This window comes from Protopterus annectens, chromosome 13.part0 (assembly GCF_019279795.1).
Source record: "Protopterus annectens isolate FY-2018-M chromosome 13.part0, PAN1.0, whole genome shotgun sequence".
NCBI lineage: Eukaryota > Metazoa > Chordata > Ceratodontiformes > Protopteridae > Protopterus > Protopterus annectens.
The window spans coordinates 1156162444-1156180174 of NC_056747.1; the positions used below are offsets into that span (position 1 = coordinate 1156162444).

The 17731-nt window shown below is 42.9% G+C and overlaps 1 protein-coding gene across 1 annotated transcript in view; it reads right to left on the reverse strand.

The window, feature by feature from the left end:
• The window catches only part of RETSAT (retinol saturase), a 549255-nt gene that overhangs the window by 217447 nt on the left and 314077 nt on the right, over nt 1-17731 (reverse strand). Inside the window, exon 7 of the mRNA XM_044055153.1 lies at nt 15289-15408. Within this exon, the coding sequence (XP_043911088.1) occupies nt 15289-15408 (120 nt within the window). The remainder of the gene's footprint in view (nt 1-15288; nt 15409-17731) is intronic.

Below are 17731 nucleotides of genomic sequence, written 5' to 3' on the forward strand. Positions count from 1 at the left end.
AAGGTGTAGGCCATGTACACATGTAACACACCTACCCATAATGCATGCTGTACATGTTTGGTGTAACAGCACGCACATCTCACTAATGTGATTAGCTGCCTCAAACACATGCAATACCCAGACCATCTCAAACAAATGTGGCTAGACTGTAGTGACCATTGGATAGGCACAGTTGATACTCAACATGCATATAACATACACATCAATGTCATACAAAGAGCATTTTAACATGCTACACATAAAGTATTCCCAAACCCTCTGTAAAGACACACTCCAGTATCCAAAATCTCATCCACACATTACACATAATATACCTGAGACATAGAGGCCTATCCTGGGGCATTTAAACAATCTGCAACACACACTACACATTCATGTCAGGTAATGCTCCTTATTGGCCTCCTTACAAACTCACGTAACAACTGGTTGTGAAATGCTGAATTTCGCCAAGATAGTACAGTTCTGGCACAGCATGATTTGTGTTGGTTTGTGAAACATTTGTAGCCTTGAGTGACCACCTGATGCTTCATGATGATGGCCTATGGTACTATACCCCATCCAGTTATTGTAACCACAGTACTGCACATAGCAGTCATTGCTACACACCATAATGATGCGTATGTGCACACATATGCACCTCTAAATGGGATGCATACCAATCACCATTTGCACAAGTGACACATATATGTCTTGTGATGCTATTGAGTGTCTAGGTCATATGACACATATTGGGTATATGTAGTGTTTAAATATGCAGTTGTGTTTTAGCATGCCATGTCATGGATGAGACTGGCATGTCCACAATATGATCTACACTCACCATAAGTACCCCATTGGGTATGTGGCCGAATGGTATTCCATCAATTATCCATGCACCACTGATGATGTTGTGTCAATACTCATCATGCATGTGATAAAAATGTGTCCACAATTATTTGCTAAATACATAGAGGCTATAATCAGCATTGGATACCTATCTGACACACAGATACACATCCAGCAATGGTATGTACACCTGTGAGTTATGGTGCACAGTACATCACAGGGTTATGAATACCTGTACAGCAATGTTGTGTTCATGTATGCATTGTGTTCCAGGGGGAGGGCCATCACCTAACAAAACACATGCATCAAAGCCATGTATACTGTTAGTAACAAGGACTGACTACACTTGCACTGTATTCTGTTGAGCAACACATGTCCTGCATGCTGACATGTGTGATATGACTGTTTTGCTTGAGATACTGTACCCCACCATCACCTGCTATTGTGTATGTTCTGTGATTGCTGGTGTTGTGTGTGTCTGCTTTCGGGAGGAGTGTAGTTTTGTGTGTGTGCATGTGCGCATGTGTGCACGTGCGATTGTGCACATGTGTGCACGTGCGCATGTGGTCTGAAGTCATGTTCAGGTCTTAAAGTGTGTTTCCTGTTTTCCTCTCACAGGTGGCGAGGTGGGGCTGGTTCAGTACAGCAGGGAACCTGATGTCACTGAGACAGACAGTGATGATGAGGATAGGTGTGTTGAGACACAGGCAGGTTTGTCAGGGTCTGTTGTTGGACCACCAGTTGACAGTACACAAGTCTCCACCACATCCATGCACACAGTCATACTGCCTGTACATCCATCATCACCATTGCCCTTAGCTGAGGGACAGTGTACGGTTGGCACTGGCCAGGACAGTGTGGTATCTATGGCACATGTATCAGGACACAGCAGCCATAGCCAGATGTCAGGAATGGTACCACATAGGCAGATGCCCAAGGTTCTCGTCAGAGCACTGCTGGTCATCATGCCCCTGGCAGACGTGCCACACCTTTTCTACCACACGCATGTTCCAGGCTGTCATGGAGGCACAGATATGAATGGAGTAGTACACCAGACAGGGGCTAAGGGCACAGAGGGCTCATTACACCTCTGCAAATGACAGTATCCATGACCTAGCAGGTGCCATACGTAACTACACTTAGGTCATTGATAGACATTGGGGTGAGACATTGGATGTCCTCCACAATGTCATGTCCATGTGTCAGGACAGTGCGGGATGGTTGAGACGTCGATGTATGCCAGCAACATCACCAGCTGGAGGTCACCGTGGATGTCCAGCAAGTCACAGCTGCTCCCGTAGTGCCAGTATCAGCCCCAGCAATGTTGGGGGGGGCTGTCCATAGACCATCCTAGCAGACCAAGTGCACGTGGCTCTGGCCAGTCCCAGCAAGGACCTGGACCCAGTGGACATTTGTCGACCTCTTCGGATAGTACCCAATCTGGATTAGTACATGATACTGTCTGTAGTACCCCTGCCAGGCACAGGTTCTGTATCCATGGCCAGAGACGGTGATCTGTAAAGCCTGTCAGGTACAATCTGTAGCTGTCTCACAAATCCCCGTATATGGCAGTCACATGGTGGAACTGTGTGCATGCAGACACACACACATAAACCAGAAACCTAGGGCAAACACATACCAGCACACATGACATCAACATTGGCCCATAACAGTACTCATGGCCCTCACACACACACACTCACACACACATGTAGATTGTGTGATCAGTGTAGGCCTCTGGCAAACCAACAACACACCCTGTGCATATGATGAAACCTGTGCCACCTCCTGTCATCTGTAACATTGATGCAGGAACAGGCTAACATGGTGCTGATGCACAGGGTGACTTTAATAAAGTATAGCAATGGTTGGATGTGTAGCATGTTGTCAGCAGTAAAGAGTAATGATATCCTTGAAGGTGTAGCTGAGCAGGCATGATGCATTAAAGTTGTAATTAGCAATGTTGTATTGTTTTCACCAGTGTTTATTCCAATTGTGTTTTGTCTGCCCATGTGCCACTTGGCTGATGTGTGTAGTTGTGTCAGCATGTGTTATACAGTGGACAGTAAGTGTGGGGTGTGTGCAACACAGTTTTGCAGGTGTCCATTTGTGAACATGGTGGAGGTGCACTGTCTGCATGTACATGCATATTGGACACATGGGCAGGGTGACATGCCCTGTATTGGCCAGTGTGCATTGTACTACACACATTTTGAAACTTGAGTAAGCTTGTGTGTGTATGACACGGGTTGACACTGTGCTGTGGGTGATGCTGTTGTTGCTATCTGTCATTGGTTTGCATTACTAAGGTTTACACTGTCCCAGCTGCATAATCCTTTAGTAATGCATACTGTTCACCTACAGGGTTGCATGGACCGTGCTATCACAAACACAAGAAATTCTCACTTATACAGTAAAAGTGCATTAGTCTCATGGACCCCTGCCATAAATTAAATATATAATAGGAGGTGTGAAGTTGTACCAAAAAAGAGTTACATACCAAGAAGGGATAACCTCTCTGGTCAGTATCATTGGGAAAATACAAGCCCTCATTAAACATACAAGACAAGCTTCAAAATACAAAATGGCAAGGATCCCAAAGACAACACTAAAGCTTTCTTTAGTGTTGTTTATAATCTACAGGGGAAATCTCAGATCGGGTCACAGTTAATGTAAATGGTCACAAAGTACACTTATCTGACTGACATTACCAATTTCTTGTCAGGCAGTTTGAATGCAGATTTCACCAACCTGTCGTTACACAAGGGCCACATTTCCAGACCTGAAGAATGTAAAACCTGATGATTCACAGACACCCTAGTTAAAACATCTCTTTACCAAAGTCCAAACCACAGTGGCAATTGCACTGAACAGTGTCCCTGGCTGTGTCATACACAAGCTGACATATGAAGTCACCACTCACCTAAACACTCGTTCAGATGAAGCCTCTATGCAGGTTACATACTTGTGGAATGATGCACGGTATTGGTGTTCACAGTCCACAAGGGTTGAGCTACAACGTCTTCTTCTCCTTTCGGATGGTCCCATTAGGGGTCACCACAGTCGATCATCTGTTTCCATTTCTTCCTGCCCTCTGCATCTTGCGCTGTCACACCATCCACCTGCATGTCCTCTCTCATCACAGCCATAAACCTCATCTTGGGCATTTTTCTTTTACTGTTACCTGGCGGCTTCATCCTTAGCATCTATTTCACAATATACTCTGCATCCCTCCTCAGCACATGTACAAACCAACGTAATCCTGCCTATCTGGCTTGGTCTACTAACCTTCAAACCTGGGCTGACCCTCTAATATACTTATTCCTAATCCTATCCACCCTCGTCACACCCAGTGCAAATGTTAACATAAATTGATTAAGGGCAGAGCTACAACAGATCCTGGAAACTCTCACCCTATAAGCCAGACAAATGTTATCTGGAAGGCTATGGAGCACAACATTATGGAACTCATTAACAGAGACATTATGAACCTGAAAACACTGCACTATACCCAATTAGGTTCTCTAAAGGCCAGATCATGGCTCCTACACCTAGTAGACTTCAAGCCAGTTAACAAGGCTATAGGTGAGGGAGGGGAGGTCCACAAAGCCAAGCTATAGCTCACCAGCAATTCATACCCATCCCACATTCTGGTATTATACATAACCTCAACAGACTGACCATAAACGATTGTTAGATAATGGATTGACAACTGACGCACAGATGTAGGACACACAGTAACATTTGCAGCCTCCATGTACAATTCTATACCAGTAACAAGTGGTATTCACCTGCACTCAGTCCTGGGACCACTCCTGTTTGTCATATACCTTTCTTAGGTACAAGCAAACACAATAGGGATATGTCTGCCTATGTCTGATAAAAATGCATACTGTGGGCTATACTTTATTCTCCAGATGACACACACATCCTCCAAAAGGGTATCATAGAGACAGATACCTGGTGTGAAAATCATGCTGTAAAGCTATAAGCCAAAGAAAGCATAGTTATCCACTTTTAGAAAACAAAGTATCCCCAGAGTACCACATAGGTAGTAGCCCCCAAAATGTGGAACAGGTACTAATGTATACATAGAGCCATGTGTTTAGTCATCTCTCCTTTGATAATCATATTACCAAAGGGTTTTGGAAATCCCTCTGTAGAGCACATAAGCAATAAAGGGTTTGCATGCAGATCCACAGAGGCTGTTGCACACCTATAATGACTAGTCATCTTTGCCAGACTTTGCTTGCTTTGGAACAGGATTCAAATATACATCAAGCATAAACCCTCACTCACATTCTTCAATAGAAACCGTGATGAGTGGATGTGATACAGAAGACGTAGCCCAGGGATCACTGCAGTGGCTAAGCTTGTCAAAAGCATACAGAAGTGACCTAAGGTCTGGAAAGCGCCAGCACACTCTGGCAAAGATAACAGATGCTTTCATGGAGAAAGAGTACCCACCTATGAAACAATTGAGGTCACATGTACGTATATGGTTTGCCCACAGCTACCTTACATGTGTTAAGCTCATACAGTTGTCATTGTGATATGTCATACACTAGAAAAATGAAAACCTACTCCACATTGACCAACAGTGTCACACACTCTGAAACACCTGGAACACACACACAGTTAGCAAGTGCAGGATTCAAACCCGTAACTAACTACATTATGATACTACAGCAGTACACATTTACACGACACGCTATACACATTACTGGGATTTCACCTTCCCACAGGTGTATTTGTAGGATGGTGACATCATCAGACTTGACAAAGATGAGTATATTACTTTTAAGGGGTGCGAGTAGTCTCCAAAAAGGTTGCTCTCTCCCCAAGGAGAGACAGACACACACATACACAGTTGACAAGTGCGGGGTTCTTAATCCAAATAAGTACTTTTTTACACTTCAGCAAGCAATATGGAGTTACAGGGTGCAATACAGACATTACTCACTGACAGTTTGCCCAAAGGATTTTTTTCACATTTGCTAACCTTAGCATGCTTATCATACTAGGTGTATTGTGAGTGTATTGTATACATAGGCCAAGACCATATCATATATGGGTTGATGCATCACATGCTGGCACACACAGGGATGAACCGGTGGCTAAGCTCTGTCAACCCAATAGTGGACAATACAGTCAAGAGGAGTAGAGTCATACAAGCACAACACCAACAGTCTCACATAGACCCACAATATAAGCACTAGCAAAACACACACATAAATACACATTACCATACTCAGAGAATACAAATATTAATCTGAAAAAGAGTGAGTGTCCTCCTAAGCAGACAAGCAAGCAACATGCACCTCCAAGCACATGCCAAAAAACACATAATACACCAAAGCAGTGTGCTTCACAACAGGCCCTAAGGCAAAACAACATATCCAACACACTAGTAATAGGTGACTCCATAGTCAGGCACAGAGATGTTCCACTCACGAGGCTGGCAAAGGGGAAGGTTACTGTCAGTTGTCTGTCAGGTGCTATGATCTGCCACATAACACAAGCACTTACATCACTCCAGAACAAGTACATATATGACATGTTCTTTGAACATGTCAGTGTGAATGATCTGAGACATACCTCCCAGGACAACATGACAAGAGATATGTATTAGCTCTATGATCATGTAGCCCAGGCTGGTACGACCCTGACCTTGAGTAGCATCTTACCTTTACCTACATGATACTGCAATATAACAGAAAGACGATAAACTTCAACAATTGGCTGAGCTTCTGGTGTCATTCAAAGGGGATCCAGTCTCTGTCTGCCTGTGATGACATGACAGACATGCCTCGTTGCTTCGCTAGATATGGTTTGCACCTGTCACCCCTATGCTTCTGAATACTGACCAAGGCTCTTGCTGTCCCCATATTACCTTTTTTAGGCAAGGCTCAAAGGTTCATAGGTAGGTACTAGGCTATCAGCCCTAGGAACTATACAAGCCCAGCCTAAAAAGGTACCCTGACTTTTGCCACCCAAGAAAATTATTTTCCTGTGCCAATGTCAAGCAGAGTCACAGAGGTGATCCCCGGGGTGAATTTCCTATTTTCCATCCAATCAAGAGTTTTCTTGAAAGGTGTTAATGAGGAGCTTTGTTTGATATAGATAGGTAGTTTATTCCGGAGTATGGGAAGTCTCTGGGACAGGAATCTATCCCTCTGGCATGTTCTCTTTATTGTGGTGACAAGGTTTAGGTCCCTAGAGCATGTAGCTCGGAGGGATTGGCATTTCTTTAAGTGGAGCATGTCCAACAGCTCTGGGTTTGACATAGCTTTGTACATTAGGCAGAGATCACCACTGAGTAGGCGATATGCAACGGAGTAAAGCTGGATTTTTTTGAGACAGTCTGTGTAGGGCATCTTTTTGAGGACGGTAATCCTCTGTGAGGTATTTCTGCGGCCTTTCCAGTTATTGTAGAGGTCTTGTGAGGTACATACCGAAAGGGGCGTTGTACTCTATAATGGGTATAATGAGTGATGAGTAGAGGGGAACAATGACCCCTTTTTTTCTAGATGAGAAACCTTTTGTGATGAGGTGTGCCACGTAGAAGGATTTCCTGACTACTGTGGCGATGTGATTATCAAAGGAAAGACTACTGTCCACCTGTGTCCCAAGGTCTCTATCACACTTTTGGTGTTAAGTATACTACTGCCAATGTTGTAGTTCATGGGTACAGAGTTTTTACCAAAGGGGATGACAATGCACTTTTTGGCATTGAGCTTGAGGCCATAGCTTTGACACCAGGCATCTGTCTCAGTGAGGCCCTTTTGTAGGATGGCCACATCATTAGGAGTTTCGATTATGGCTCTTAGTTTGCAGTCATCTGCGAACTTCGTTAGCCAAAGACCTTCTGTGTTAGCCTGTACTTCAGAGAAGTAGATACCAAACGGGAGAGGACCCAGGACTGAACCCTGTGGTACTCCACTTGTCACTGGTCTGAAGTCGGATTTGGAGTCTGCTACTTTCACAGTGTAGGTTCTGTCAGTGAGCCAGTTGGCAACCCATCTTGTAACATAGGGATTTATACCTAGTTTAGTGAGCTTATCTATAATTCCAGATTGGGGGATGGTGTTGAAAGTTTTGGCAAGATCTAGATAGGCTGTGTGAACCACCTTACCCTCGTCTACGGCTTTCGTGACTGCTTCAAAGAAGTCTATCAGGTTTAGGAGACATGAACTGCCTTTTACAAACCCGAACTGGGTGGGGTCCAGAGTTTGAAGATTACCAATGTCTTTGTTAGTTCCATGACGATACGTTCCATGGCCTTGCAGACCAGGCTCATCAGGCTACTGGGGCGGTATTTCCCGGGGTCCGTGGTGGTTCCCCCCTTGTGGCATGTGATAACCATCGCTGTGTGCCATTTAGCAGGCACAAAGCCTGAGGTGAAGCTATGACTAGCCATGGTACATAGGTGGGGTGCCAGCTCGTTGTGCAGTTCGTGTAGAACGCAGCCTGGGATATTGTCTGGTCCCATGGATGCTATGTTCCTGGCTTTGGAGAGTGTTTTTTTACCTGTGCAGCCATGATTACAGGAACTTTGCATTCTTCCGGTATAGAGATGGGCTCTTTAATGGGTGAGAGGAGGGTAAAGTTAGCACTGAACCTATCTGCCAGGATGTTGGCAATATTAGTTGGGTCTGTATATTTAGTGCCATTGTGCTGTAACTCAGAGCAGATCTGAGTGTTGCCATTGAGATTCTTGACATAGCTATAGAATGCTTTGTGTTTGTCTTTCTAATCAGTGGCAATTTTGTTTTCGTAACTAGCTTTGGAGGATTTTATCAGGGATTGCAGCTTCTTACTGAGGCTGACCAGGGAGCTCCTAAACTCATGGGGTTTTACTCTCTTTTGCAGCAGTTTCTTCCTTCTGTTGTACAGTTTGCTTATGGCAGGAGACCAGCAGATTGGCTTCCTTTTTTTGGAGGATAGCGTCTTGGTTCTGTTTGGGATAGCACAATCCATATACTCATGTAAGTGCTTATAAAGTGCAATTGTGTAGGATTCAGTAGTCGTAACTGTATTGTCCATCTGCATGGGTGTCATGAAGTTCACCACTTCTGTCTTAAGAAGCATGAAGTTGGCTTTGGAGAAATTTTTTACCATGGTTTCCTTAATGGGGGGATGAGGGCAGAATGTGGATATCTAGGGTAATTAGCTTATGGTCGGATCAGACCAATGAGGTGTTGCCTTCAGGTGTGGAACACCGGTCACTGAGGACAAACCAAACCTCGTAACCAACACAAATAACCACAAAGTGAGCTAAATGCTACTCATTGCCAGTAGTCTCAGCCTCCAAATGCACACACTCCAGGCACTTCTCAGTATGGAGAATATTAATATTTGTGCAGCAACAGAAACCTAGTTCAAGGCTCCAGAGAGCACACCAGCACTACCAGGATACTACTCATTCCATACCTTCCAGCATCAGAAACTGGATCATAGCACATAGGGCGGGGATGTATCCATATTCATCAAGGATACCTACACCTCTCTCTACATCTTCTCTACAGGATATGTATCCATAGAATGCTGCACAGCAATGGTCTTCCCACTCCACAGGGGTGGGGCCACAACAGACCCTTGGCATTCCCGCTCTATGAGCCTGACGAGTCTGATCTGCAAGGCAATGGAGCCAATCATAATGGAAGTCAACAATAAAGACACTGGGAACCTTCACACAGTTGAGCACACCCTGTTTGGCTTCGTCAAATGCAGATCATGCCTCCTGAACTGGGTGGATTTCTTTGAGACAGTTACCCAGGCTACAGATGATTGAAAGGAGCTTCACACAGCCTACCTATACCTCACTAAGGCCTTTGACACCATTCCCCAGTCAGGTATCATAGATGAACTCACCAACCTTGGCATAAATCCATACATCACAAGATGGATTGCAAACTGGCTCACAGATAAATCCAACAAATTAAGAGTTGCTGGCTACATGTCAGACTCTAAACCGGTAACAACTGGTGTCCCCCAGGGTTCAGTTCTGGGGTCCCTCCTGTTTGGTATAGACTTCTCAAAAGTACATGCCAACACAGGATGGTTGTGGTTGACTAAGTTTGCTGGGAACTGTAAAGTGTTTGCCATAACAGATTCCCCGGATGACACAAATATTCTCCAGAAGGGACTCTATTAGACAGATGTGTGGTGTCAGAATCATGGGCTCAAGCTCAATGTGAAAGAATGCATAGTAATCCCCTTTGGTGAAAACAAAGTACCCACAAACTACCACATAGGTGTTACCCCCTTAAAACTGACAAGGTAATAAGGGATCTGGGGACACAAGTAGATAGTCATCTTTCCTTTGACAACCATGTTGCCAAAGTGATTAGGAAATCCTATGTGGCCCACCTAATCAACAAAGGGTTTGCATCAGGATCAAAAGAGGTAGTGGTGGCCCTCTACTCTTAAGTCATCAAAACCCATCATTGATTACAATGCACCATTTTGGATGTACTCGACTAGGCATATCCAGCAGTTGGAGAGACCACAGAGGTACCTCACCAAGAGGATTACTGGCCTCAAACAGTTGTGTTATGCAACACAACTGGAAAAACAAAATCTGCTCTCTGTTGTGCACCGCCTACTCAGAGGCAAACTCTGCCTAACATACAGAGCCATGTCCAACACATAACTGTTGAACATGCTCCGTCTAAGGAAAACAAAATTGAGTCGCACTACACACTCTAGGGATATGAACCTCATCACAACAATGAATACAACTTGCTGGTGGGATACAGTCCCATCCCAGAGACTTGCCTTACTGTACAACAGAGTCCCAATGTACATCAGACAGAGCCCCTCGCTGACACTCTTCAATAGGAACCTTGATGAGTGGATGGGAAACAGACAATTCACTCCAGGGATCATATCAGCAGCCCCATTAGAAAGGGGCTTAGTGTGCTAACTATTAGAACTAGGGCTTAGGAGACTAACCAATGGGGTGGTGAAAGCTGAACAACTTGTCTAGGCTAATATATGCCTCTGCGAAGATAGTCTACTACATACCTATGAACCTATGTGATAGGTACATGTCTACAGATAGTAGATGTGTACTTCATTGTACAGTCATGTCGTACAGCAGGCACATGCACTACATACACTGTAATGCTTACAGATACTGGTGGCGATTATGTGCAGTGGGTGAGATGTGCACCTCATGTCTTTTGTGCCATTGGGATGTGTGCTGGGTGGGACAGTCCTGGATGGCTCCCTGTCATGGTCACCCTCTTACACACATCTCTGCCCATCCATCTTTGGCTTATTATACTGTGTTCCCCCTACATATAGGTACATAGGTATGTAATAGGCTACCTGCCTAAACGCATATAATAGTATGGCCAGAGTGTGCAGCTATCACCACATCTGGGGTTAGTTCCCTATGCCACTGTGTAGTAGAGCTGATGACAGTTCAGTTTAACATACACTCATCAAGGCTCCTCTGGAAGAGTCAGTGAGGGACTCAGCTTAATGTAGGTTGGGAGGCTGTTCCAAAGCAAGGGAAGTCTGTGAGTTAGTAATGTATCCCTCCAACATGTTCTATTTATTGTTGTGATGATTATATCCCTAGAGCATGTAGCACAGTGAGCTTTGGTTTACTTCAGATAGCGCATGTACATCAGTTCTGCATTGGACATGGACCTGTCTGTTGAGCAGAGATCGCCTGAGTAGACAGTATGCAACAAAGTACAGACTGAGTTACTTCAGTCTTGTTGCATGGGGCAAATGTTTGAGGCCTGTAATCCTCTTGTTGAAGTACTTTAGTGGTCTTTCCAGCTGCTGAAGGTGCCTAGTCAGATTCATTGCAAGTGTGCCCTGATACTCTCTGATGGGTCTGACGACTGATGAGTAGAGGGAACCTCCTTTGACCTACATGCAAAGACTTTGGCAATTTCTGGGAACACATAGCATGATTTTCTAACCACTTTGTGAATGTGTTTCTGAGAGTAGAGATGACTATCCACATGTGTCCATAGATCCCTTATTATTACCTCCATGTTTAGGGTGTTGGCACCTATGTGGTATTTGTATGACTGTAGCTCGAGGACATAATTCTGATACCACATCTGTCTGACTGAGACCCTTTTTAAGGATGTCTCTGTTGTCCCAAACATCGATTATGACAACTTTTTTGCAGTCATCCACAAACTTTGATAACCATAGCCCTCATATGTTTGACTGTACTTCTGAATAGTATATACCAGACAGGAGGGGTCCCAGGACTGAGCCATGGGGGACAGCAGTGGTTGCCAGCTTACAGTCCAACAGGGAGACCACAATTCTTACTTTGTGGGATCTACCTGTGCCCCAGTTGGCAATCCATCAGATTACATACATGTTTATGCACAGGTTGTTGATTTTGTGGATACGACATGTGTGTGGAATGTTGTGCTGTCTGTGCAAGAGTAGCTTTAGCAGCTCTCGTGCACACCCCTGCTGGCTGTTCCTCGATCACATGGCAGACATATTGCTGGCATGAGCTCCTACACTCTTCTTGCACTCCGTGCAAGCTTTCGTAAATCTGGGGGAATGTGTTTGAAAATATTATGAAATGGTGAAGTTGCATTTTTGTTTACTAGTGCAAAAAATAAGGCTTTCAGAATTACTCTACTACGATTTAATGTTGAACAAATATCAGTTTTAATATTTTAGGATTTTTTTAATTATCCATTGTAAATAATACTGAATCATACTAATTCATCAACAGAACGTTTTGTAATTATCAAAAAATCATTACTAAACACATCAAGTTTCCAAGATGAATCTGTTAGTAAGTGCAACACATTTCACCTATTTATTCCACACTGTGAGAAAAAATGTTCTAGATTTTGGAGGTAAAAGGTTGAGGGCAATGCCTATGTTACCTCATGAAAAAGGGAACAGTGAGCAAGCTGGTAACCAGTGTTAATCTCTGAAGTGTACAAAGAAGCACACATTTTATCTCTCATGACCTTATGGCAATTGCTCAGGAATTTACTAGTCTGGCTTGTACTAGTTTGATATCCTTACTACATGAGGACTTGGTTATCTGAGTAAAAGATAATGTTAACTTTGGCATTATTTTTATCATGCTCTTATAAGTGGCAGAAGCTCTCAGCCCATTATGAAGCCCTAGGAGGGCACATAATACTAGTCATAGGAAGGGAGGTGGAAGGTTGTAGTAAAAGAAGGCAACTAAGATGGTATATTCTCGCAGGTGTCTCATCTGGCATTATGTATGTGATGACAGCAGGTACCGCCAGCCATGCCAGGAGAAGTAGGGCAGTGGATATGTAACATATGCCAGCACAGCTAGCTGGAGTTTTGTAAATAATTATGTGTCATTTCTACATCAAACTGATTTGTACAGATGCTTGTACTGAAAATGTATTTGTAAGGTTTGCTTGTGTTAAAATGTATCAACAGTGCACCCTACTGGAAGGAAAATAAATGTACATGTATTACTGTAACTGAATTAAATGCATATGTTTTAACAGAGGACTGGAAGAGAAGAGGTCAATCTGAAACTTTAAAATATATCTGAAATTAAATTACTTTATGGGGTAAGCCATAAAGATGTTATCCCACAATTTTGAATGAAGCCAGACACACAAAGTCTGTAAAAAGTATGCTTTATCAGCTCCTGTAGAAAGAAGGGAAGTGCTTTATGTTTTTATGAGTTCCAGCAGCTGCACCACATCAAAGCAAATGCTCTGTGTGTTTGGTCACACATAGATGCTAAATCCTGACAGCCTCAAGTGATGGGGATAGTGTGGGAAACACAGTCAGATGACCAGATGTATGTGATGTCATTCTGTAAGCCAGAGATAATATTTAGATATTAGACGGAGATTGTTCTGAGTTGGCCACAGTGGTGCAACTGTTACCTTTGTCACCTCACAACAAGAGGTTTTCCAGTTCGATTCTCAGCTGCAGCGCCTTCTGTGCAGAGTCTGCAAGTCCTTCCTGTGGTTAAGTGACTTTTAAAGGCATGCAGTAGTGAGTGTGTGTATTTAGGGTTGGGCACTGGGCTGGCAACTCGACACCATAAAACCTCCACTGCCAATCAATCTGTGGACCGGTGATCCACTGTGGCGATCCCTAATGGGAGAAGCCAAAACACACTGCTAGTAGGAGATTGCTCAGTATTCTGTCTTTGGTCTGACACAACAAGGACCACTCACCCACATAATCTTACCTTGTTCTATAAATAGGAACAGTAATTCTCTAGATTAGATAGGAAAATATAGTGAGAATAGCTAAGCATTGTCTTTCTGTAACTGTGTGAATCTTTTCAGCTGTGTTATTTTCAACATTTCCTGTGAATGAAACTCTGGTGTTTACTGTAAATAGATATTTAGTATTTAATTTTGTTCTTTTATTATTTATTATTAGATATATTTAAACTTTTTACTGTGGCTGGTCCTTTTTAGAAAATATTTAAGTCTTAAGAGTATTTGCACATGGTTATTTGGTGATAAAACCAAACAACAAAACTGGCACGTAGATACAGAAACACAGAAAGGACTATCCAAATACAATACGTAGTTGCAGTTCCACACAACGGAGCTAAGTAAGATTCTTTAATAGTACTGGTAAGCGCTTTCACAGACAACAGTCCGCTTCATCAGACCATGGTCCATGGACCATTAGCTCCGTTGTGTGGAACTGCTACTTCTTATATTATTTGGTGATAACTTTGGCCACTCCTGAAAGCCTGGCTGTTTGGTCAACATTGTCATTTCACTAAGTATAATTAGATACTCTTTTAAGAGGCTTACAGTAACGGACTCATGGCAGTGACTCTACCTTATAGTCTGGGCAAAGTTGGTAGACTGGGTAATCTGTGCCAGCTTTTCCCAGGTACGTGTATGTAAAAATTAAATCTCAAAGAGAGTGTGTGTATGTGTCAGCTACTTGGGCAGGGACATGATACATTGGATTCACAGAGAGAGTGGTGGAGGACATGGCTTGGGCACTTAGCTGAGGACTTAATTCTGAAACTGTGCCAGTGGAGAACCTTACTGGGTACCTGGGGAGAGACAGGGAGAAGCCCAGACCCTGGGCTCAGTGTGTTCCTTGTATGCTCTTAAGGGAAAATTGTGCTTGATGCAGAGAGATCTGCATCTGGAAATACTGCATGCATCTTTCCATTTGTATTCTAAGTAAACTTCCCTCTTCAGTGTCAGTGGTGAGGATTCAGGCTCCTTGATTACTGGCCAGAGTGGGGACGTCACAACATGTATCACAAAATTCATAATGACAGGATACATTCTATTTTTGAAATTGCTTCAGAATTTCTTGTGTCATAATAAATAAATCTGACAGAATACTTTATAGTTATGCTAGCCCATCTCTCAAACTTTGTACCCGAATGATCTGCATTTTAGCATTTAATTTCATGTCTCGGGTAACATAAATAAAACTCACTTGGAACAGACTGATAACCACAACAAGGCTTACCTGGTGTGGCCTGTACTTCCTGAGGTAACATATACTTGAAGGTATTAATTATTCCAGCATCAGAAATCACAACTGGTGCAGAAATCTGGACGTCTTCAGAACCTTTTGCCACTGTTACCCCTAAAAGGAGAAAGCAAACATGAAACTTTATATTACTTACTCCTTTAAAAATCTCCAGCTAAAGGGCAGCTCCTAATACTTCCATAAACAGGAAATGGAAAGAAAGTTAAAGTGAAAATGTATCGAGCGCTTGCTGTTGCTATCTTTTTTCCATCATAATACTTCTAACAATGTAATATTTACGTGATGGCGTTAACACAGCATAATATTAGCACAATACTTCTGTCAGCTAAGCTGCTGTGCAAGAAAACACTAAAACATAATTAATTTCTATTAGCACTTCATTATAAGTACTTTTTAATTTTTTTTCCCACACAAAATCAGGCAAACTGGATTAGAAACATGAATATAAATTTAGCAATTCCACCAAGATCCACCAGGTGTCAGTATTGCTTATGAAACTACTGAAAACACATTGCTTGACAGATAAGGAAACACTGAAGACAGATTTAAAGGCAAGATAATTTCTCCATGAGAGGTAAATTAAATGGCTCCTAAAGGTGTCAGATTAAATAGATGCATGCTGCCAGAGGTATACAACATTGCAGGCTATTTCCAGGTATAATCTGCTTTAGGCTGCCTGCAGAAGAATTTAAATGATTTCTTTGAGGCCACAGGATATAAAAAGTCAGGAATAATAATGACATTAAATCCAGACCTCATTTTTGCAGCAAAGTGATTCAGAGACAACATAATAATTTGAAAAATATCCACAATGCATTGCTACACACACGGAACAGAACTTCTACATGCATCTACAGGTAGAATTCTATTTAGCATTGCATCTCTAATGTAACTGCTGCATCCCTCCATCAAAACAGCAACATGACTCCAACAAGCATCTGCAGCTAGAATTCTTTTTAACACTGCAGCTTTAATGCAACTGTTGCACCCCACCCCAAACAGCAACAGAATTTCTAGATACATCTGCAGGGAAAATTTTCTAAAACTGTAGTGCTAATGTAACCACCGCTAACCCAATACGGTAACACAACTCTGACATGCTTCTGCGGGTAGAATTCTATTTAACACTGTAGCTCTTATGCACTTGTTGCGCACCACCGAGAGAAAACAGTAACCCAACTGCTACATGCATCTGACAGTAGAATTCAAACACTGTAGCTCTAATGTAACTGTTGCACTGCCATCCACAAACACATGGTAACAAAACGTCGACATGCATCTGCACGTAGAATTCTACTTACAGTTCAGCTCTACTGCAACTGTTGCCCACCACCACTACAAAAAATAGTAACACAATTCCCACATGTATTTGCAGATAGAATTCTATTTAACACTGCAGCAGTAATATAGCTGTTGCACTTACTAACATAGCTCTGAAGGCCTCGGTGGTGCAGTGGTTAGTGTTGTCGCCTCACAGCAAGAGGTTCTCCCGCTCGATTCTTGGTTGGAATGCCTACTGTGTGGAGTCTGCATGTCCTCCCCACAGTCGAGTGACATTTGAAAGACATGCAGGTAGGTGCATGTATGAATGGGTGTGCTTTCATTGAAGGTTAGGCGTCAAGCTGGCAACTCGGCACAGTAAAAATCCACTGCCAATCATTAGCAGACCAGAGTTCCGCTGTGGCGACCCTAACCAGGAAAAGCTGAAAGACCATTATATTACAGTAACATAACTCTGACATGCATTTGCAGGTAGGAGTGAAGCTCTAATGCAACTGCTGTAACTGCCCAAAAAAAACACTGACCCAACTCCTACATGCATCTGCTGTTAGAATTCTGTTTAACATTGTAGCTCTAATGTAATTGTTGTGCACCCCCCCCCCAACAAACAGTGAATAAGAAACACTCTACATGCATCTGCAGGTAGAAATCTACTGAACACCTTTGCTCAAATGTAACTAAAGCACTCCATCCACCCCAAAAAACAGTAAGAGAACTCTCACATGCATCTGCAGGTGTAATTGGTATTAATTCTATTTAACACTGTAGCTCTAATATCTATTGCACGCGCCAAAACAGGAACAGAACTCCTACACACAGCTGCAGGTAGAATTATATTAAACACTGTGGTTCTAATGTAACTGTTGCACCCCCCCCCAAAAAAAAAATACATTAATCCAACTACTTCAAGTATCTGCAGGAAAAATGTAATTTAACACTGTAGCTCTAATGTAACTGTTGTACCCCAGAAAACATTAACAGAACTTCTACATGCATTCTATTTAAAACTGTAGTGCTAAAGTAACTGTTGCACCACCCTAAAAACAGTAGAATAATTCCAACAAGCATCTGCAGATAGAACTCGATTTAACACTGTACCGGCAATGTAACTTATATATAACCCCCCACACATGAACAG